General features: G+C 46.7%; 1 protein-coding gene across 1 annotated transcript in view; it reads left to right on the top strand.

Annotated features, from left to right (window-relative positions):
• LOC311126146 (dystrophin-related protein 2-like) overlaps window positions 1-23,274 on the top strand; it is a gene marked incomplete at both ends in the record, with an annotated part of 44,206 nt that extends 20,932 nt beyond the window's left edge. Inside the window, 6 exon segments of the mRNA XM_084200162.1 lie at window positions 9,133-9,218; window positions 12,006-12,163; window positions 19,286-19,452; window positions 19,641-19,755; window positions 21,418-21,554; window positions 23,205-23,274. Of these exon segments, the coding sequence (XP_084056288.1) occupies window positions 9,133-9,218; window positions 12,006-12,163; window positions 19,286-19,452; window positions 19,641-19,755; window positions 21,418-21,554; window positions 23,205-23,274 (733 nt within the window).
• Window positions 23,275-24,696: the final 1,422 nt, after the last annotated feature.

The raw sequence follows: 24,696 nt of genomic DNA, 5'->3' as shown, positions 1-24,696 counted from the left end.
TGGCTAATCAGCCTCGAGCTAGCCACAAGCCAGGCCCTTCTCCCGGCTATCTACCTCTCTGTCAACCGGACGGGACCTCCTAGTGTTGACACGGAGCCCCGACGATCCAACACGACTGGTCTGCCGACGAAATCGTCTGATGTGATTACAACAGGTTTCCCGTTACGACGTCAACCACGAAGATCCATCTGCTGGCCCCGGCCCACTAGCACACGCTAGCCGTGGCCTCTTGCTCGCTAGTGCTCTAGCAGCCCCCGAACTACCTCCGAACTCTCCTATTGCTGTTCACCGGACCTTATGATAACTCAGCTATACAGCTGATGCCTGCTGGACTGTTCCTCTATACAGTACCGCATCCTGTTTATGTTTAGCCTCAGCCCAAACTTTGTCGCCATTACCAGCTGTTGTCTTAGCTCTCGAATAACACCTGTGATTGCTTTATGCCTCTCTCCCATTTCAATATGCCTTGCTTATTGCTGTTTTGGTTATTTCTTATTGTACTATTTCATTGTAGATCCCCCAGCCCAGCTCAACCTGCCATAGATAGCTCCTTTGTCCCACCCCCCATACACACGGAGATCGACTCAATCGGTGCCTCCAGTGATGCTATCTCTTTCATCGTTACCCAACGCTTAGGTTTACCTCCACTGTACTCATATCCTTCCATATCCTTTTCTGTACATAATGCCCTGAATCTATTCTACAACGGCCGGAAACCTGCCCCTTTTTTTCTCTGTATCCAACGCACTAGAAGACTAGTACTTAAAGCCTTTAGCTGTATCCGTATTCTACTCCTCCTCTGTTCCTCTGGTGATGTAGAGGTTAACCCAGGCCCTGTAGCCCCCAGTATCACTCCTACTCCCCAGGCGTTATCATTTGTTGACTTCTGTAACCGTAAAAGCATTGGTTTCTTGCACGTTAACATCCGAGGCCTCCTCCCTAAGTTTGAGTTATTCACTGCGTTAGCACAGATGTCCTAGCAGTGTCTGAATCCTGGCTTAGGAAGGCCACCAAAAATTCAGAAATATCCATCCCCAACTACAACATTTTCCGTCTCGATAGAACTGCCAAAGGGGGTGGGGTTGCAATCTACTGTAGAGATAGCCTGCAGAGCTCTATCGTACTATCCAGGTCTGTACCCAAACAGTTTGAGCTTCTACTTCTAATAATCCACCTTTCCAGAAATACTGTAAGTCTCTCACTGTTGCCGCTTGCTACAGACCCCCCTCAGCCCCAAGCTGTGCCCTGGACACCATATGTGAACTGATTGCCCCCCATCTATCCTCAGAGTTCGTACTGCTTGGTGACCTAAACTGGGATATGCTTAACACCCCGGCCAACCTACAATCTAAACTAGATGCCCTCAATCTCACACAAATTATCAACGAACCTACCAGGTACAATCCTAAATCTGGAAACATGGGCACCCTCATAGATATCATCCTGACAAATGTACCCTCTAAATACACCTCCGCTGTCTTCAACCAGGATCTCAGCGATCACTGCCTTATTGCCTGCGTCCGTAATGGGTCTGCGGTCAAACGACCACCCCTCATCACTGTCAAACGCTCCCTAAAACACTTTAGCGAGCAGGCCTTTCTAATTGACCTGGCCCGGGTATCCTGGATGGATATTGACCTCATTCCATCAGTAGAGGATGCCTCGTTGTTCTTTAAAAGTGCTTTCCTCTCAATCTTAAATAAGCATGCCCCATTCAAAAAATTCAGAACTAAGAACAGATATAGCCCCTGGTTCTCCTCAGACTTGACTGCCCTTGACCAGCACAAAAACATCCTGTGGCGTACTGCGTACTGCCCCCTCGATATGCAACTTTTCAGGGAAGTCAGGAACCAATATACACAATCAGTTAGGAAAGCAAAGGCTAGCTTTTTCAAACAGAAATGTGCATCCTGTAGCACTAACTTGGGACACTGTAAAGTCCATGGAAAATAAGAGCACCTCCTCCCAACTGCCCAATGCACTGAGGCTAGGAAACACTGTCACCACCGATAAATCTACAATAATCGAGAATTTCAACAAGCCTTTTGCTACGGCTGGCCATGCTTTCCACCTGGCTACCACTACCCCGGCCACCAGCTCTGTACCCTCCGCTGCAACTTGCCCATGCCCCCCCCCCCCCCCCCCCCCCCCCGCTTCTTCTTCACACAAATTCAGACAGCTGATGTTCTGAAAGAGCTGAAAAATCTGGACCCCTACAAATGAGCTGGGCTAGACAATCTGGACCCTTTCTTTCTAAAATTAGCCGCAGAAATTGTCGCAACCCCTATTTCTAGCCTGTTTAACCTCTCTTTCGTAACGTCTGAGATCCCCAGAGATTGGAAAGCTGCCGCGGTCATCCCCCTCTTCAAAGGGGGTGACACTCTAGATCCAAACTGTTACAGATCTATATCCATTCTGCCCTGCCTTTCGAAAGTATTTGAAAGCCAAGTTAACAAACAGATCATCGACCATTTCGAATCCCACGTACCTTCTCCGCTATGCAATCCGGTTTCCGAGCTGGTCATGGGTGCACCTCAGCCACGCTCAAGGTCCTAAACGATATTATAACCGCGATCGATAAAAGACACTACTGCGCAGCCGTCATCATCGACCTGGCCAAGGCTTTCGACTCTGTCAACCACCGCATTCTTATTGGCAGACTAAATAGCCTTGGTTTCTCTGATGACTGCCTCACCTGGTTCACCAACTACTTCTCAGATAGAGTTCAATGTGTCAAATCGGAGGGCCTGTTGTCTGGACCTCTGGCCGTCTCTATGGGGGTGCCACAGGGTTCAATTCTCGGGCTGACTCTATTCTCTGTGTATATCAATGATGTTGCTCTTGCTGCTGGTGAAGCTCGGATCCACCTCTATGCGGACGACACCATTTTGTATACATCTGGCCCTTCATTGGACACTGTGTTAACAAACCTCCAGACGAGCTTCAACGCCATACAACACTCCTTCCGTAGCCTCCAACTGCTCTTAAACACTAGTAAAACTAAATGCATGCTCTTCAACCGAACGCTGCTTGCACCCGCCCACCCGACTAGAATCACTACTCTCGGCGGGTCTGACCTAGAGTATGTGGACAACTACAAATACCTAGGTGTCTGGTTAGACTGTAAACTCTCCTTCCAGACTCACATTAAGCATCTCCAATCAAAAGTTAGATCTAGAATCGGCTTCCTATTTCGCAACAAAGCCTCCTTCACTCATGCTGCCAAACATGCCCTCGTAAAACTGACTATCCTACCGATCCTTGACATCGGCGATGTCATTTACAAAATAGCCTCCAACACTCTACTCAGCAAATTGGATGTAGTCTATCACAGTACCATCCGTTTTGTCACCAAAGCCCCATATACTACCCACCATTGTGACCTGTATGCTCTTGTTGGCTGGCCCTCACTACATATTCGTCGCCAAACCCACTGGCTCCAGGTCATCTATAAATCACTGCTAGGCAAATCCCCATCTTACCTTAGCTCACTGGTCACCATAGCAACACCCACCCGTAGTCTGCGCTCCAGCAGGTATATGTCACTGGTCATCCCCAAAGCCAACACCTCCTTTGGCCGCCATTCCTTCCAGTTCTCTGCTGCCAATGACTGGAACGAACTGCAAAAATCTCTGAAGCTGGAGACTCTTATCCCACTCACTAACTTTAAGCGTCAGTTGTCAGAGCAGCTTACCGATCACTGCACCTGTACACAGCCATTCTGAAATTAGCCCACCCAACTACCTCACCCCATATTGTTATTTATTTTGCTAATTTGCACCCCAGTATCTCTATTTGCACATCATCTTTTGCACATCTATCATAATAATAATAATATGCCATTTAGCAGACGCTTTTATCCAAAGCGACTTACAGTCATGCGTGCATACATTTTTTTTTTGTGTATGGGTGGTCCCGGGGATCGAACCCACTACCTTGTTCCAGTGTTAATACGAAATTGTAACTATTTTGCACTATGGCCTATTTATTGCCTTACCTCCATAACTTACTACATTCGCACACACTGTATATATATTTTCTGTTTGTATTTTTGACTTTATGTTTTGTTTTACCCCATATGTAACTCTGTGTTGTTGTTATTATCGCACTGCTTTGCTTTATCTTGGCCAGGTCGGAGTTGTAAATGAGAACTTGTTCTCAACTGGCTTACCTGGTTAAATAAAGGTGAAATAAATAAAAATATTTCTATCTCTCTAGCTCTCTCTCTCTCTCTCTCTCTCTTTATTCACGGGGCTTTTGCTACCAACTGTTATGTGGGGAGGAGGAGACAGTGCAGCATCTGTGGTGTTTTCTGTCCTGAGTGGGTGGTGTACAGGCTTGGGGTTGGGGCTGACTCTGGACCTATACGTTGGAGGGCCTAGGTATAGTGTAGCCAACAAGCGAAGAGAATGCCTAGTAAAGTACCTGTTGGGGTAGGCATAAAAACTGTTACTGCAGTGGGCTAAATCAGGGTCACACAGAGAACAAATCTACTTTGAAACAAAAGTATACACCTCACACACATTGTCATGGGCTTAAAGAAGAGAAGATACCTGTACTCTGTCAGATATAGAGTGGAAATGTATTCAATTTTGAGTTTGCATCCCAATATTACACTTTATAAACATCACAGAAGACTGAAATATAACAAAACTGTTTCACATTGAAACACCAGATTTGTGTTTTTTTAAATGTTTATGAAGTTTATTAATTAAGAGTCTATTGATGCACCCGCGCGTCAATCTAAGTAACATAATACAACACTCCCCATCAAAATCTGTCAGTTTAAGCTAGAGATATCAGTATAGAGATATCAGTATAGAGATATCAGTATAGAGATATCAGTATAGAGATATCAGTCTCAATCCAATGCTTCCACATCTGCGGTGGAAGGTGGCTGAGCTACAGCGATGTTTGTCAGACCATGAGACATGCCAAAAATCTGTCTTCTCATGAAAACATCTGTACTGTCCGAACAGTTTGGCACGATGGTGTTTTTGCTCTATGACCCACACAAGGGTCGTGGGACTCGTCTGAAGGTAACCCATACAAATGAATGGAAGTAGTTTTGTGGCAAATAATAAGGGGTTAAATATGTGTACCAAAAAATATATAGATATATATACAGTGCATTCGGAAAGTATTCAAACCCCTTCACTTTTTCCAAATTTTATTAATTTACAGCCTTATTCTAAAATTGATTAAATAGTTTTTTACATAAGTATTCAGACCCTTTACTCAGTACTTTGTTGAATAACCTTCTTGGGTATGATGCTACAAGCTTGGCATACCTGTATTTGGGGAGTTTCTTCCATTCTTCTCTGCAGATCCTCTCAAGCTCTGTCAGGTTGGATGGGGAGCGTTGAGTTGCACCTCCTTTAGCCTTCAGAACAGCCTCAATTCGTCGAGGCATGGACTCTACAAGGTGTCCAAAGCGTTCCACAGGGATGCTGGCCCATGTTGACTCCAATGCTTCCCACAGTTGTGTCAAGTTTGCTGGATGTCCTTTAGGATGTCCTTTATTCTTGATACACATGGGAAACTGTTGAGCGTGAAAACCCTAGCAGCGTTGCAGTTCTTGACACAAACCAGTGCGCCTGACACCTGCTACCATACCCCGTTCAAAGGCACTTAAATCTCTTGCCCATTCACCCTCTGAATGGCACACTCACACAATTTACATTTACATTTTAGTCATTTAGCAGACACTCTTATCCAGAGCGACTTACAGTTAGTGAGTGCATACATTTTCATACTGGCCCCCCGTGGGAAAAGAACCCACTGGCGTTGCAAGTGCCATGCTCTACCAACTGAGCTACAGCGGACTACACAATCCATGTCTCAATTGTCTCAAGGCTTAAAATTCCTTCTTTAACCTGTCCCCCCCCCCTCATCTACAATGATTGAAGTGGACTTAACAAGTGACATCAATAAGGGATCATAGTTTTCACCTGGATTCACCTGGTCAGTCTATGTCATGGAAAGAGCAGGTGTTCTTAATGTTTTGTATACTCAGTGTTCATGCCCCAGCAGCACAGCTCTAGGGTCTGTACACCCCCTGTGGCTCATGTTTCCTGGCCTTCCACACTGTCAGGAACCCTTTCCTGCAGTCAAGCACATACCCCAACCAGAAGCCATGGATTACAGGCAACATCCGCACTGAGTTAAAGGTTAGAGCTGCCGCTTTCAAGGAGCGGGACTCTAACCCGGACGCTTATAAGAAATCCCGCTATGCCCTCCGATGAACCATCAAACAGGCAAAGAGTCAATACAGGACTAAGATTGAATCGTACTACACCGGCTCTGATGCTCGTCGGATGTGGCAGGGCTTGAAAACTATTACAGACTACAAAGGGAAGCACAGCCGCGAGCTGCCCAGTGACACAAGCCTACCAGACGAGCTAAATCACTTCTATGCTCGCTTCGAGGCAAGCAACACTGAAGCATGCATGAGAGCATCAGCTGTTCCGGATGACTGTGTGATCACGCTTTTTGTAGCCGATGTGAGTAAGACTTTTAAGCAGGTCAACATTCACAAGGCCTCAGGGCATGCGCTGACCAACTGGCAAGTGTCTTCACTGACATTTTCAACATGTCCCTGACTGAGTCTGTAATACCAACATGTTTCAAGCAGACCACCATAGTCCCTGTGCCCAAGAACACTACGATAACTTGCCTAAATGACTACCGAACCGTAGCGCTCACGTCTGTAGCCATGAAGTGCTTTGAAAGGTTGGTCATGGCTCACATCAACACCATTATCCCAGAAACCCTAGACCCCACTCCAATATGCATACCGCCCCAACAGATCCACAGATGATGCAATCTCTATTGCACTCCACACTGCCCTTTCCCACCTGGACAAGATGAACACCTACGTGAGAATGCTATTCATTGACTACAGCTCAGCGTTCAACACCATAGTGCCCTCAAAGCTCATCACTAAGCTAAGGACCCTGGGACTAAACACCTCCCTCTGCAACTGGATCCTGGACTTCCTGACGGGCCGCTCCAGGTGGTAAGGGTAGGTAACAACACATCTGCCACGCTGATCCTGAAGGGTGTGTGCTCAGTCCCCTCCTGTACTCCCTGTTCACCCATGACTGCATGGCCAGGCACAACTCCAACACCATCATTAAGTTTGCCGACGACACAACAGTGGTAAGCCTGATCACTGACAATGATGAGACAGCCTATAGGGAGGAGGTCAGAGACCTGGCCGTGAAGTGGCAGGATAACAACCTCTCCCTCAATGTGATCAAGACAAAGGAGATGATTGTGGACTACAGGAAAAAAAAGAGGACTGAGCATGCTCCCATTCTCATTGACGGGGCTGTAGTGGAACAGGTTGAGAGCTTCAAGTTCCTTGGTGTCCACATCACCAACAAACTATCATGGTCGTGAAGAGGGCACGACAAAGCCTATTCCCCCTCAGGAGACTGAAAAGATTTGGCATGGGTCCTCAGATCCTCAAAAAGTTATACAGCTGCACCATAGAGAGCATCCTGACTGGTTGCATCACCGCTTGGTATGGCAACTGCTCGGCCTCCGACCGCAAGGCACGACAGAGGGTAGTGCGTACGGCCCAGTACATCACTGGGGCCAAGCTTCCTGCCATCCAGGACTTATATACCAGGCGGTGTCAGAGGAAGGCCCTAAAAATTATAAAAGACTCCAGCCACCCTAGTCATAGACTGTTCTCTCTGCTACCGCACGGCAAGCGGTACTGGAGCACCAAGTCTAGGTCCAAAAGGCTTCTTAACAGCTTTTACCCCCAAGCCATAAGACTCCTGAACAGCAAATTTTAAATTACCTAGTGGCCTCATGGGTGGAATGTTATTAATATTTTTCATAATTCCATAATTTATAATTAATTAACCTTTAAAAGTCTATGCAGTTGGGGGGGGGGGGGGGGGGGGATCCGTGTTGTCTTGGCTGTGTGCTTAGGGTAATTGTCCTGTTGGAAGGTGAACCTCCGACCCAGTCTGAGGTCCTGAGTGCTCTGGAGCAGGTTTTCATCAAGGATCTCTCTGTACTTTGCTCCGTTAATCTTCCCCTCGATCCTGACTAGTCTCCCAGTCCTTTGGGACTGAAAAACATCCCCACAGCATGATGCTTCCACCACCATGCTTCACTGTAGGGATGGTGCCAGGTTTCCTCCAGACGTGACACTTGGCATTCAGGCCAAAGTGTTCAATCATGGTTTCATCAGACCAGAGAATCTTGTTTCTCATGGTCTGAGAGTCCTTTAAGTGCCTTTTGGCAAACTCCAAGCGGGCTGTCATGTGCCTTTTACTGAGGAGTGTCTTCCGTCTGGCCACTCTGCCATAAAAGCCTGATTGGTGGAGTGCTGCAGAGATGGTTATCCTTCTGGAAGGTTCTCCCATCTCCACAGAGGAACTCTGGAGCTCTGTCAGAGTGACCATCGGGTTCTTGGTCACCTCCCTGACCAAGGCCCTTCTCCCCCGATTGCTAATTTTGGCCGGGTGGCCAGCTCTAGGAAGAGTCTTGGTGATTCCAAACTTCTTCCATTTCAGAATGATGGAGGCCACTGTGTTCTTGGGGACCTTCAATGCTGCAGAAATGTTTTGGTACCCTTCCCCAGATCTGTGCCTCAACACAATCCTGTCTCGGAGCTCCATGGACAATTCCTTCGACCTCATGGCTTAGTTTTTGTTCTTACATGCACTGTCAACTGTGGGACCTTATATATACAGGTGTGTGCCTTTCCAAATCATGTCCAATCAATTGAATTTACCACAGGTGGACTCCAATCAAGTTGTAGAAACATCTAAAAAATTATCAATGGAAACAGAATGCACCTGAGCTCAATTTCGAAGTCTCATAGCAAAGGGTCTGAATACTTATGTTTGTTTTTTTTATACATTTGCCAAAATTTCTACTAACCAGTTTTCGCTTTGTCATTATGGGGTATTGTATAATAATAATAATAATAATAATAGATTGATGAGGATTTGTTTTTATTTAATCCATTTTAGAATAAGGCTGTAATGTAACAAAATGTGGAAAAGGTCAAGGGGTCTGAATACTTCCCGAAAGCACTGTATATATAACAATCTTTCTGTCTCTCTCTCTCTCTCTTTCTGTCCTGCCCTCCTCCTTTCTCCCTAGTGGTCGCAATGGGAAGATGCGCGTCCTCTCCTTCAAGACGGGACTGGTGAGCCTGTGCAATGCGGATGTTCAGGAGAAGTATAAATGTAAGTATGAGACCCGTTCATGTAGACATCACAGCACTGCAGCCCCCTAAATAAGGACAAAAACAAACCAGCCTGATTGCAAGCATTACATGAAGACAACCACTTAGCCTAATGGAGGAAATTACTCTGCTGTATAATAATGTAGAAAGGCTCTGTCTCTCTCTCTCTCGCTCTCTCTCTCTCGCTCTCTCTCTCGCGCTCTCTCTCTCTCGGTGCGCTCTCTCTTTCTTTCTCTCTCTCTCTCTCTCTCTCTCTCTCTCTCTCTCTCTCTCTCTCTCTCTCTCTCTCTCTCTCTCTCTCTCTCTCTGTCTCTCTCTCTCTCTCTCTATCTCTCTCTCTCTCTCTCTCGGTGTGCTCTCTCTCTCTCTCTCTCTCTCTCTCTCTCTGTTCAAAGTACATAGGGCTTTTAAGCAGAGAGAAGACACTATGGTAGAGAGAAGACCCACACTCACCACACTCAGCTCTCTCTCTGGGCCCCTCTGGCTTCCCTTTTCGATTTTCAATTATGCTCTAATATTTCACTGGTGGCCAGCTCAAGGGAAGTAAAACCATTTTACAGCTTCTTTGTAACCACATTTTACGACACAGCCTTTTAAATATGTGAAGAAGAGGGGGAGGAGAGAGAATGAGCGCTGTCATCCATAGTGAGAGACCTGGAACAGAAAGTCACGGGATACAAGACTTTAGCCCCAGCAGGTCAGGGCAGGCCCACTGTCAGTTGGCACACCATCTGTGACAGCTCGTAAAAATTGATTGACAGATTTTGAGTCTTTTGTTATGGCCGACAAAGCAGGAAAGGCATGCCCCTGGATGCTTGTGAGGGTAGAGGGGAGCAGTGATGCCAGCCATGCCAGTTTGTCCCAGTGATTGATCACACATTTTGTCTCCTAAGCTCAGAGGAGAGATGATACCTGATTATGCTAGTAAACAACGGGCACATCTGGTGAATGAGTGAACGTGGCAGCGTGGCAGTATGGCAGACACAGTGTTTTTGTGTGTGTGTGTGTGTTTGTGTGTGTGTGTGTGTGCGCATGAGTGTGTTCAAGGGTTCCACATTACTAGGGTAGAGAGGCTGACGACGTGTGTGTGTGTGTGTGTGGGGTAGAGGCTGACATTATCAGACTGTTTAACATGCAGGTGTCAGTGTCTTCTACTCCCTCCTGAGTCATGTGCATGGGAGAGGCAGGCAGGCTGGGGCTGGTGCTATTTATAATGGCATTGTGCAGCACCTTCACACAGCTGTCAGTATCCATCTCCTCAGTGACAGGCAGAGTCACGACTCGCAGATGAAGGCCCCTTTCAGAGCCTGACGAGGCAGCGAGCACTAATGCAGCCCGTTGTCTGCAATTAGATCAACACGGTTGCCCCTCCTCTCTCTCTCTCTCTCTCTCTCTCTCTACTGTAGCTCTCTCTCTCCCAACAGACCTAGATACAGTCAGAGGGAAATATCGGCCACACACATAGAGAAACACTGAGAACATGGATGTGGGTACATACAGTGCATTGGTAAAGTATTCAGACCCCTGGACTTTTTCCACATTTTGTTACGTTACAGCCTTACCCCATAATGACAAAGCAAATGTATTAAAAACAGAAAACTGAAATATCACATTTACATAAGTATTCAGACCCTTTACTCAGTACTTTGTTGAAGCACCTTTTGGTATGACGCTACAAGCTTGGCACACCTGTATTTGGGGAGTTTCTCCCATTCTTCTCTGCAGATTCTCTCAAGCCGTGTCAGGTTGGATGGGGAGCGTCGCTGCACAGCTATTTTCAGGTCTCTTCACAGATGTTAGATTGGGTTCAAGTCCGGGCTCTGGCTGGGCCACTCAAGGACATTCAGAGTCTTGTCCTGAAGCCACTCCTGCGTTGTCTTGGCTGTGTGCTTAGGGTCATTGTTCTGTTGGAAGGTGAACCTTCGCCCCAGTCTGAGGTCCTGAGCGCTATGGAGCAGGTTTTCATCAAGGATCTCTCTGTACTTTGCTCCGTTAATCTTTCCCTCGATCCTGACTAGTCTCCCAGACCCTGCCACTGAAAAACATCCCCACAGCATGATGCTGCCACCACCATGCTTCAACGTAGGGATGGTGCCAGGTCTCCTCCAGATGTGACGCTTGGCGTTCAGGCCAAAGAGTTTAATCTTGGTTTCATCATACCAGAGAATCTTGTTTCTCATGGTCTGAGAGTCCTTTAGGTGCCTTTTGGCAAACTCCAAGCGGGCTGTCATGTGCCTTTTACTGAGGAGTGGCTTCCTTCTGGCCACTCTACCATAAAGGCCTGATTGGTGGAGTGCTGCAGAGATGGTTATCCTTCTGGAAGGTTCTCCCATCTCCACAGAGGAACTCTGGAGCTCTGTCTGAGTGATGTGGAAAAAGTCAATGTGGAAAAAGTGAAGAGATCTGAATACTTTCCGAATGCACTGTATGCATAGGTGTGAATAGTAGATGTAATATACGCTCATTCACACAAACAGACATACTGTATACACACACAGGCTTAGATACTACACATTACACACAGGCTTAGATACTACACATTACACACAGGCTTAGATACTACACATTACACACAGGCTTAGATACTACACATTACACACAGGCTTAGATACTACACATTACACACAGGCTTAGATACTACACATTACACACAGGCTTAGATACTACACATTACACACAGGCTTAGATACTACACATTACACACAGGCTTAGATACTACACATTACACATGGGTGAACATAGTGTCACACACACACACACATAGTATTAACCCGATATGTTTTGTCAGACCTGTTCAGGCAGGTGTCTGGTCCAGGGGGTCTGACAGACCAGCGTTACCTCAGTATGCTGCTCTATGAAGCCATCCAGATCCCCCGACAGCTGGGAGAGGTGGCCGCCTTCGGAGGGAGCAACGTGGAGCCCAGTGTACGCAGCTGCTTCCGCATGGTGAGATAACTACACACACACACGCACACACACACACACACACACACACACACACACAGACAGACACACAGACAGACACACACACACACACGCGCAGGCTGCAAACACATACATACGTACACGCAGGCAGGCAGGCACGCACGCAGACACCACGCAATTTCTCAAGCCAGAATTTTGCTTGGACTGTCTGGGAGTGGTCTGCGTGAGCTGTTATTGGCAGAGAGATTTGAAATTCTATTTGTTATTGGAGATGTCACCAGGCAGTCCAAAACTGTATCTCACCAAAACAGGCTGAGATTTCAGGGGGTCTTTTCAAACAGCGCTTACACTAAAAGGGCATAATCATAATTTTCACAATTTCACAGTATTATTCCACAGTATATATGGGAATATATATAAAATCTAGTTTTTGACTGCACTGGGCCTTTAAGCATTATAAATGTGCTTACAATGCACTATGTGCGGGGCATTGATCGTGTTACTGATGCAATTATTCATTCTGAGGGAAATCCTGTGTGAACCAATGTGGTCTGTGGACATGTTTTTAAGGATATTTGTGAAATTAATCGGGTTTAAAAGACTGTGTTGGGGGAACCATATAACATTATTTTAAAGTTTTACAGTTAGCAGATGGAGACATGGAAGAACTGTCAACAACACTTCTGTTGCTGAGGGCATTGCCATTCCCACTCTCAAACATGGGGGTTCAGCTTTTTGAAATCCCGCCTCGTGGCATTTAGCTCAGGAGATAAATGTATTTATAAAGCAGTCCCTTTAATTATAGGTTTGGGACAAGTAGGGACTAGGTTTTTGGGAGTTGGCTTTTTTAAAACCTTTCTAAAACCCCTAATTCTTCACTTTTTTACAGCCAACCCTTAATTAAATCTCGCTCGATTCCCGTCCATGCTTCTGATATCAGCCTGTTTGTCAAGTCTATTTGCTTTATGTCAAGTCTTTTATGAGCAGATTTCATTATCAGTGTAGTGCCAATCAGAAGTGCCCAAATAAACAATTTATCAAGTTGGCATGGTAATGAAGTCAAAGTGAGGGGATGACGTGCGCTAGCTCCTCTTGTGGGTGTAGGGTGTAGCGGAGAGGTGTAGCGGAGTCATTGATGACATAGGGGCAGATGGGTTTGGCTCTACATGGAGGATGGCAGGATCAGAGGGAGGGAGGGAGTTACACTACAGTAAGCATGCTGTGATGTGGCCCTCCATGCTCTGTATGTATAGAGAGACCAGTCTGTTGTACTCTGTGAGGCCATGGAGAGTGTAAGTTGTGTGTGTTTTGTGTGTCGTGGCTTTGTGTAGTCAGTGAAACTGTGGACAGTCAGTGGGTCCAGTTCTAATAGTTATTGATGCTGTGGACAGTCCGTGGGTCCAGTTCTAATAGCTATTGATACTGTGGACAGTCCGTGGGTCCAGTTCTAATAGTTATTGATACTGTGGACAGTCACTGTGTCCAGTTCTAATAGCTATTGATACTGTGGACAGTCAGTGGGTCCAGTTCTAATAGCTATTAATACTGTGGACAGTCACTGTGTCCAGTTCTAATAGTTATTGATGCTGTGGACAGTCCGTGGGTCCAGTTCTAATAGCTATTGATACTGTGGTCAGTCACTGTGTCCAGTTCTAATAGTTATTGATACTGTGGACAGTCAGTGTGTCCAGTTCTTATAGTTATTGATACTGTGGACAGTCAGTTTGGATGTGGCCAGAACAATCCATATATCCAGTGCAGTGTACTAGGTGTGTTCAGTATGTACTCAGTGTGTTCAGTATGTTGAAACATTTGTCCCCCCACAATCAGAGCTGGCGACTGAACCATAGAGCAGAAAGGAGAGGAGAGTTGAGGAGAGGAGAGTTGAGGAGAGGTGAGCAGGGCAGAGAAAAGAGCAGAGAGGAGAGGAGCGGTTGAGTTGAGGAGAGGAGAGTTGAGAAGAGTTGAGGAGAGCTGAGGAGAGCTGAGGAAAGTTGAGGAGACTTGAGGAGAGGTGAGCAGGGCAGGGCAGAGAAAAGAGCAGAGAGGAGCGGTTGAGTTGAGGAGAGGAGAGAAGAGCTGAGGAGATGGGAGGAGAGGAGTGCTGAGGAGATGAGAGTTGAGGAGAGTTTAGGACAGGAGAGTTGAGGGGAAGAGAGGAGATTTGAGGAGAATAGAGGAGAGGAGAGAAAAGTGTGATGAGTGTGATTAGAAGGAGTCAGGCGCAGGAGGGTAAATCACAGAATACAGAGTTTATTCCGTCGTACACAGTTGCGCTGGATAGCGACAACAAAATACAGGCACAAGGGAACAAGCTACCCCGGCAATACAAGGTACAGGTAGCTCCAACAAAATACAGGCATAGGGAAATAATCTACCCTGGCAACACAAGAAATGAGTAGCTCCACCGAGATACACTCAACTCACATAAAACAATCACCCACAAGGACAAGGGGGCAGAGGGAATACATACACAGACTAATGAGGGGATATGAACCAGGTGTGACAAGACAAATGGAATGATGATATATGGAGCGGCAGTGGCTAGTAAGCCGGTGACGACGAACGCCGAAGCCTGCCCGAACAAGGAGGGGAGGCAGCCTCGGCGGAAGTTGTGACAGTACCCCCCCTTGACGCGCAGCTCCAGCAGCGCGCCGACCCCGGCCTCGGGGAGCAGGGCGAGCCGGATGGCGACGGTGGAAATCCCGCAACAGGGAGGGATCGAGGATATCCCTCACCGGGACCCAGCACCGTTCCTCCGGACCGTACCCCTCCCACTCCACGAGGTACTGAAAGCCCCCCACCCGACGCCTCGAATCCAGGATGGAGCGGACAGAGTACACCGGGGACCCCTCGATGTCCAGAGGAGGTGGAGGGACCTCCCGCACCTCAGACTCCTGGAGCGGACCAGCCACCACCGGCCTGAGGAGAGACACATGAAATGAGGGGTTAATATGGTAATCAGGGGGAAGTAATAACCTATAGGTGACCTCGTTGATTCTCCTCAGGACTTTGAACGGCCCCACAAACCGCGGGCTCAGCTTCCGGCAGGACAGGCGGAAGGGCAGATTCTGGGTCGAGAGCCAGACCCGATCCCCCGGTACGAAGACCGGGGCCTCACCATGGCAAGAACAGCGACCACTCCCCCGGCCGGTCCTGGCAGTAGGACCGCAGGAACCTACCCACATCCTGATTTACCCGTTCCACCTGCCCATTAGAGTCGGGGTGGAACCCAGAGGTCAGGCTGACCGAGACCCCCAGATGTTCCATGAACGCCTTCCAGACCCTGGATGTGAACTGGGGACCTCGGTCAGACACTATATCCTCTGGTACCCCGTAGTTCCGGAAGACGTGTGTAAACAGGGCCTCCGCAGTTTGCAGAGCTTTGGGGAGACCGGGCAGAGGAAGGAGGCGGCAGGCCTTGGAAAAGCGGTCCACAACGACCAGGATGGTGGTGTTACCTTGGGAGAGGGGAAGATCAGTCAGGAAATCAACACTTAGGTGAGACCATGGTCGTTGTGGAACTGGTAAAGGTTGTAACTAACCCGCTGGGAGGTGCCTAGGTGCCTTAATCTGGGCGCAAACCGAGCAGGAGGAGACATATCAACCTCCTGTTTATGTATTTGTGCTTTTAACAGAGTTCTTCCAGGGTAACTTTAAGGGAATATGTAATTACCTACTAATAAGAACACTTAAGGAAAACTGTGATAAATAAAAAAGTATATCAGTTTCATTTAAGGACCAAAGGATTGACAGCCGTCCCATTGTCAGGGCGTCAGTGTAATGCAGTAGGCGAAGTCAGGCGCAGGACACAGAGCTAATCAAAAGGCGTACTTTACTCGAAGGTAAAAGAAAGAACAACAACCTCCACGCAGGGAGGGAACAAACCCGCACACTAACGACAACCGAAACATGAACAAACACACACAACACACAGTGTGAGACAGAGGGTTATATAGGGAAGACATAACTACATAATGGGAAACAGGTGTGACCAATAAAGACAAAACAAGTTGAACATAGATACATGGATCGGTAGCAGCTAGTACTCCGGTGACGACGAACGCCGAAGCCTGCCCGAGCAAGGAGGAGGGGCAGCCTCGGCTGAATCCATGACACCCATATAGATTTCAAAATAGTTGGGAAGAGATTTTTGACGTACCGATCCAATGGCATAGTGTTTATGAACTGATACGCAAAACGACACCGGATTCAAAATTTAGAATCTTTCAATTTAAATTATTATATAAAATTCTTGCTACCAATACAACGTTATTTATATGGGGGATACAATCTTCCCAGCTCTGCAGATTTTGCTGCGAAGAGACAGAATCATTAGATCATTTGTTTTGGTACTGTCCATTTGTAGCTTGCTTTTGGACACATTTACATTACATTTACGTCATTTAGCAGACGCTCTTATCCAGAGCGACTTACAGTTAGTGAATACATTACTCTTTTTTTATACTGGCCCCCCGTGGGAATCGAACCCACAACCCTGGCGTTGCAAACACCATGCTCTACCAACTGAGCTACCTCCCTGCCGGCCATTCCCTCCCCTACCCTGGGCCAATTGTGCGCCGCCCCATTGGTCTCCCGGTTGTGGCCGGCTACAGCAGAGCCTGGATTCGAACCACTTGGGAGGCGCAGTGGTCCAGGAATGGCTAAAGGATTGCAATATTTACCTGGAGCTAACCTTGCAGATAGAAAAGTCATAGTCAATCGATCAATAATATAATAATACTTTTAGCAAAAATGTTTATTTTCAATTCACAATCTGTAGAAACAATGAGAATAGAAAGGTTCAGAACTTTTGTAAGACATCACAGTACAGTTGAAATATATATGGCAAATAGAAATCCTATATGGATGGTGTTAAGAGATAGATGGGTGGTGTTGAATGGAATTGAAGGATGGTACTAATAACAACTAACAACAAATAATAACAAGATAACTAATAATGTAAGCATACTGTGTCCATAATAAGTATATAGGTTGTAAAATGATCGGAGAGGTTGAGAGTAGAAGAACTTCAGGAGAAAAAACAAACAAAATATAATTGACTGTGTCCATAAAATGTAGATAGTAAGTATAAGCTGGAAGTAGAGGCCTAAGCATTGTTGTTCACTAGTTTACTCCAAGTAGGGAAAGGGTGGCGGGGTTGGAAAGTAATAAAGGGGAATATATATTTTTTTAAAGGATAAGTATGTGTATGTATGTACGTATGTATGTATGTGTGTATGTATGTGTGTGTGTGTATATATGTATGTATATATATATATATATATATATATATATATATATATATATATGTATGTGTATGTGTATATACACTGCTCAAAAAAATAAAGGGAACACTAAAATAACATCCTAGATCTGGATGAATGAAATAATCTTATTAAATACTTTTTTCTTTACATAGTTGAATGTGCTGACAACAAAATCACACAAAAATTATCAATGGAAATCAAATTTATCAACCCATGGAGGTCTGGATTTGGAGTCACCCTCAAAATTATAGTGGAAAACCACACTACAGGCTGATCCAACTTTGATGTAATGTCATTAAAACAAGTCAAAATGAGGCCTCCACATGCCTGTATGACCTCTCTACAACGCCTGGGCATGCTCCTGATGAGGTGGCGGATGGTCTCCTGAGGGATCTCCTCCCAGACCTGGAATAAAGCATCCGCCAACTCCTGGACAGTCTGTGGTGCAACTTGGCGTTGGTGGATGGAGTGAGACATGATGTCCCAGATGTGCTCAATTGGATTCAGGTCTGGGGAACGGGCGGGCCAGTCCATAGCATCAATGCCTTCCTCTTGCAGGAACTGCTGACACACTCCAGCCACATGAGGTCTAGCATTGTCTTGCATTAGGAGGAACCCAGGGCCAACCGCACCAGCATATGGTCTCACAAGGGGTCTGAGGATCTCATCTCGGTTCCTAATGGCAGTCAGGCTACCTCTGGCGAGCACATGGAGGGCTGTGCGGCCCCCCAAAGAAATGCCACCCCACACCATGACTGACCCACCGCCAAACCGGTCATGCTGGAGGATGTTGCAGGCAGCAGAACGTTCTCCACGGCATCTCCAGACTCTGTCACGTGCTCAGTGTGAACCTGCTTTCATCTGTGAAGAGCACAGGGCGCCAGTGGTGAATTTGCCAATCTTGGTGTTCTCTGGCAAATGCCAAACGTCCTGCACGGTGTTGGGCTGTAAGCACAACCCCCACCTGTGGACGTCGGGCCCTCATACCACCCTCATGGAGTCTGTTTCTGACCGTTTGAGCAGACACATGCACATTTGTGGCCTGCTGGAGGTCATTTTTCAGGGCTCTGGCAGTGCTCCTCCTGCTCCTCCTTGCACAAAGGCGGAGGTAGCAGTCCTGCTGCTGGGTTGTTGCCCTCCTACGGCCTCCTCCACGTCTCCTGATGTACTGGCCTGTCTCCTGGTAGCGCCTCCATGCTCTGGACACTACGCTGACAGACACAGCAAACCTTCTTGCCACAGCTCGCATTGATGTGCCATCCTGGATGAGCTGCACTACCTGAGCCACTTGTGTGGGTTGTAGACTCCGTCTCATGCTACCACTAGAGTGAAAGCACCACCAGCATTCAAAAGTGACCAAAACATCAGCCAGGAAGCATAGGAACTGAGAAGTGGTCTGTGGTCACCACCTGCAAAACCAGTCCTTTATTGGGGGTGTCTTGCTAATTGCCTATAATTTCCACCTGTTGTCTATTCCATTTGCACAACAGCATGTGAAATGTATTGTCAATCAGTGTTGCTTCCTAAGTGGACAGTTTGATTTCACAGAAGTGTGATTGACTTGGAGTTACATTGTGTTGTTTAAGTGTTCCCTTTATTTTTTTGAGCAGTGTATATATATAAATGGGGGTTTGGAAGTGATGCAGACAATTAATTGATGGAAGTTACAATCTATCTGTAATATTAAGCTGATCTACCCCCCAAAAAATAAAAAATAAAAGAAGAAGAAGAAGAAGAACCCTATGGAACTACAGGTAGTTTAATTGTATTGCATAACTGTAATGGATAGTAGCATTTTACACACAAACAAACAGGAGAAAAAACAAGCACAAGTTACTCAGGTATAATGTTTCCCATGTTCTTCCTCCCGTAGGCCCCAGGGAAGCCAGCCATTGAGGTATCTCATTTCCTGGAGTGGATGAGCCTGGAGCCCCAGTCAGTAGTGTGGCTGGCTGTTCTACAGCGTGTGGCTGTGGCCGAGTCAGCCAAGCACCAGGCCAAGTGTTACATCTGTAAACAGTGCCCCATCAAGGGATTCAGGTGGGTCTATTGTACCTCTATCAGAGATTAAGAAAGGTGGATGTAACACACATAGACACACACACACACATACACACAGAGAGCCTTGAATTCAACAACATCATGGATGAGGATAGAGCTATTACTAGGGCCTCTCTAATGTTACTGACTGTGATATAATTGTCCGTTCTGCTGATCTGTCCTGACAGGTACCGCAGTCTTAAACAATTCAATGTGGACATCTGCCAGACGTGCTTCCTCACAGGACGCACAACCAAGGGAAAGAAGCAGCTCCAATACCCCATCATGGAGTACTATACCCCAGTAAGAAGGGGTACTACACCCAGGCTGCCTCCCACATGTCACCCAATTAAAGGTCAAAAGTAGTGAACTATGTAGGAAATAGGGTGCCATTTCAGACACAGCCCGCAATATGCTCTACACTTCCCTCTTAAAGAGGCAATCTGCAGTTTAAACAATAACAAAGTGGCCACCCCTCCATTGTTTCGGTCAACAGCTGAGGGTTGGGGCTGGAGATATGTAACCACTCTCAAATTCATAGACAGAGCTATGGATGCAAGGATTGACCGTCCATGATATCAAAATTATAGTTTAAAATGACACATTGGTTTCCTTACCTTGTAAGCATTCAAGTCATGGGACAGATATTAGCATTTTTCGTGCATCATGTCCAAATCATCCGAAAGTATCTCAAATTGATTGTGAAGCTCAACAAAGTAACTTGTAGACGTTTGAACATAATGCGTGAAAAATGCTTATATCGGTCCCATGTCTTGAATGGGATTTGTGCCACAAATGCTAAAACTTTAGCATGTGAAAACAGTGCCAAGGGAACTAAACCAAATCATTGATTGCTGTCATACCTTGACTGCTTACAGGGTAAGGAACCAATATGCCATTTAGTAATTTGGGTGTACTATCCCTTAAACCATGTTTGTAGGCTATACATTGTTTGCGTACAATGAAGTAAGACACACTTATACTGTGGGTTCTGATAGGGTTAGACAGTTGAACTAAGCCCATGAGGCATTTATAAGTTATTTTCTTCAAAAATCAATGGGCAATAATAATTAATTTAACAGTCCAGAAATGGATATAGCAATTGCAGATTGCCCCTTTAAGAGAGTGCACAAAGAGGATGTCACACTAGCACTCTACTTCAACTCCAATCAATGCGAGGCTGTGAGATATGGCAGGGAGACATGTGCCAAATCATTTCTCCCAGGGCAGTATTTCAACCAGGGGAAGGTTTAAGTGGAGCTAAGCTGGAGTTTTTCACCTGGGCTCTGACTCCTATGCTGCTGGGTTGTATGATGGAGTGGAGGTGAGTAGGCCAGTGAGGTCCGAGGGAGATAGAGGGAGATAGAATACTGGACTAGCCGTAGGGCACTATCAGAAAGTTTAGTTAAAGACAAGGCTATCTAGGGAATGTTGGCTAGCTGTGTGTTTGTGTTTGTGTGTGTGTGTGTGTGTGTGTGTGTGTGTGTGTGTGTGTGTGTGTGTGTGTGTGTGTGTGTGTGTGTGTGTGTGTGCGTGTGCATGCGCGCGCGCGCGTGTGTGTGTGTGTGTGTGTGTCTGCGTGCACGCGTATGTGCATGCATGTGCAGTATGGAGAATTCTAAAGTGGTTCACTTTGTCTTCCTGTCCTCCCACTACTCCTCCACCCCCCCCATCCTCCTCTCCTCCATCCCCATCCCCCTCTCCTCCACCACCCCCTTCCCCCTCTCCTCTCTTCCACTCCATCCCCATCCCCCTCTCCTCTCCTTCACCCCCCATCCCCCTCTCCTCTCCTCTCCTCTCCTCCACCCCCTCATCCCCCTCTCCTCCACTCATCCCCATCCCCCTCTCCTCTCCTCCACCCCTTCCCCCCTCATCTCCCTCTCCTCTCCTCCACCCCCTCCCTCCCTCCCCTCATCCCCCACTCCTCTCCTCCATTCCGGTCCCTTCATCTAAATCATGTGGCAGACCACCTCAGGAGAGAAGATGCGGGACTTTGCCAAGACGCTGAAGAACAAGTTCCGGTCGAAGCAGTACTTCAGCAAGCACCCCCAGCGGGGCTACCTGCCTGTCCAGTCCGTGCTGGAGGCAGAGAGCTCTGAGACGTGAGTCATACCCCTATAGAGATAGATGGCTAGACAGACTGGCACAGAGAAGACAGGAAAATAGCTTGTAAAAATAGTCATTGACTTTATTTGTTGAGAGAGAGACTGCTTGTTTATGACAGTGTTATATTCTATTATGTTGAGGGGAGAAAAGACTTGGGACATGGAGGGTAGTTGGTTGTACATGAAGTGGACTTAAGAAGTTTGTAAAAAGTAGATGCACACGCACCCACACACACACTGAAAGTTCTCCAGTGTTGAATCAACACTGAATAAGGACTGAAAGTGTTCAATCTCCTCTGTGGAGATGGGAGAACCTTCCAGAAGGACAACCATCTCTGCAGCACTCCACCAATCAGGCCTTTATGGTAGAGTGGCCAGACGGAAGCCACTCATCAGTAAAAGGCACATGACAGCCCGCTTGGAGTTTGCCAAAAGGCATCTAAAGGACTTTCAGACCATGAGAAACAAGATTCTCTGGTCTGATGAAACCAAGATTGAACTCTTTGGCCTGAATGCCAAGCGTCACGTCTGGAGGAAACCTGGCACCATCCCTACAGTGAAGCATGGTGGTGGCAGCATCATGCTGTGGGGATGTTTTTCAGCGGCAGGGACTGAGAGACTAGTCAGGATCGAGGGAAAGATTAACGGAGCAAAGTACAGAGAGATCCTTGATGAAAACCTGCTCCAGAGTGCTCAGGACCTCAGACTGGGATGAAGGTTCACCTTCCAACAGGACAACGACCCTTAGCACACAGCCAAAACAACGCAGGAGTGGCTTCGGGACATGTCTCTGAATGTCCTTGAGTGGCCCAGCCAGAGCCCGGACTTGAACCCGATCGAACAACTCTGGAGACACCTGAAAATAGCTGTGCAGCGACGCTCCCCATCCAACCTGACAGAGCTTGAGAGGATCTACGGAGAAGAATGGGAGAAACTTCCCAAATACAGGTGTGCCAAGCTTGTAGCGTTATACCCAAGAAGACTCGAGGCTGTAATCGCTGCCAAAGGTGCTTCAACAAAGTACTGAGTAAAGGGTCTGAATACTTATGTAAATTTGATATTTCCGCTTTTTATTTTTAATACATTTGCTTTGTCATTATGGGGTATTGTGTGTAGATTGATCAGGGGAAAAAACAGTTTAATCAATTTTAGAATAAGCTGTAACGTAACAAAATTTGAAAAACGTCAAGGGGTCTGAATACTTTCTGAATGCACTGTATATGGGTCCACACTTTTCAGTGTTAAATTAAGTTTGCTTAGAGTAAAGCCTTATTTGCATGTTTCCCAGTGTGCCTTGTCTTTCGAGTGAATTGTAAAGTTAACACCCATGACTGTATTTGTTAGTGACGGAGACATGGTTGCATTAATTCATTTTCAGTCATGTGGCCTTCACCAAGTGATATCCTAAGCAAATAAGTTATCATTCAATTAGATTAAATAATTACATTCTTTAAGACAATACAATATATATTTCATAAGGCCTTATTTTGAGGGCCGAGTAGTTTTACCTCAATACATTGGTCTGAAACTCCTGGTTTAAAGGCCACATCAGGCTTGCAAGTCAAACACACAGAGACACACACCAACACACACACCAGGGAGTACCAGTAATAGAGGTATTGATGATGTTTTTCTGTGTTTGACCAGGCCGTGCTCCTCTCCCAAGCTACCCCATGCAGACACCCACAGCAGAATCGAGCACTTTGCTAGCAGGTAGGGTGTTATGCACACACACACACACACTCACTCACTCACTCACTCACTCACTCACTCACTCACTCACTCACTCACTCACTCACTCACTCACTCACTCACTCACTCACTCACTCACTCACTCACTCACTCACTCACTCACTCACACACACACACACACATAAACACCACAGCCCAAAATAACGACCCCCATCTTTCCTTACCTAACTCTGCTTACTCCAGCCCTGAACCGTCTTCCTACTTCCCTCCTTTCCTTCTCCTGGCACTCCCCAGTTCTCTCTCCACAATCTGATTGAGATATTGATCTTGGTCTGACCTTCGGCCTGAGTGGAGACTGTTGTGCCCAGCGGGTATCCTCTTTCTTTCTTTCACTCTCTCACTCTTACACTGAGAAGGGCATGAGCGTGTTTGGTCTGGGTGAGCAGGGGTCTCCTGGTTGTGGATGCCTGGCGGCATGGTAGGGCAGTGTGGCACGCCGCTGGGTCCATTGGGCACCTGGGTGGATCAGCGTCTGTCTGACAGGGTTACAGAGAGGGCACAGCCAGGGCATGGCAAGCAGTCCCTCACCCAGGGCAGTCATGCCCACGGGGGGGGGGAGGGGGGAGGGGGGGTGAGAGAGAGAGAGAGAGAGAGAGAGAGAGAAGAGAGAGAGAGAGAGAGAGAGAGAGAGAGAGAGAGAGAGAGAGAGAGAGAGAGAGAGAGAGAGAGAGAGAGAGAGAGAGAGAGAGAGAGAGAGAGAGAGAGAGAGAGAGAGAGAGAGAGAGAGAGAGAGAGAGAGAGAGAGAGAGAGAGAGAGAGAGAGAGAGAGAGAGAGAGAGAGAGAGAGAGAGAGAGAGAGAGAGAGAGAGAGAATGTTAGAGTGCGCCTTACCTGATGCAGTACTTCTGCACACCCTGCCACTACTCAAGACAGAGGAGACACACACCAACAGAGGCAGGATATCTTCTATTCTCTTTCTCTCTCTCCAAATGTGTTCCCTTTCAGTTTCTCTCACTGTTTCGTCATTGTCGTCACTCTTCTCTCCCAGTCATTCATATTCATTATTTCCATTGATTTGCATGAATTGCTTCTGTTCCAAAGTCCTCTCATGTTTATTAGTCTTCTCCTGCCAATTAGAATCATTTAGTTGGCGCACTTCTTGGCTCAAGCCAAAGACCCACAAAACTTCACTGATAGATAAACAGAAATGGAGAAATGGGCAGGGAGCAGTGCAATTTGCTTTAAGTGAGACATGCTTACATGTCTTAATTTGTTGGCTTGCAGACTTGCCAAGGAAGTCTCAGAGTTCCTGAAGTTGCTGTTAAGACCGAGATTATGTTGTATCTTTGTAGCTTTATACTGGCTTTACAGTTTCTATCTCTTTTTATGTCTTGTATCTCTCTGTTGTAGTGTGCCATCTTACCGTTCTTAAGAGTCTTGAGCTCCT

The sequence above is a fragment of the Coregonus lavaretus genome (assembly GCF_964263955.1).
Source record: "Coregonus lavaretus genome assembly, contig: HAP1_SCAFFOLD_4834, whole genome shotgun sequence".
Taxonomy (NCBI): domain Eukaryota; kingdom Metazoa; phylum Chordata; class Actinopteri; order Salmoniformes; family Salmonidae; genus Coregonus; species Coregonus lavaretus.
Note: the sequence above shows the minus strand (reverse complement) of the source record. Positions and strands in the feature narration are given on the sequence as shown.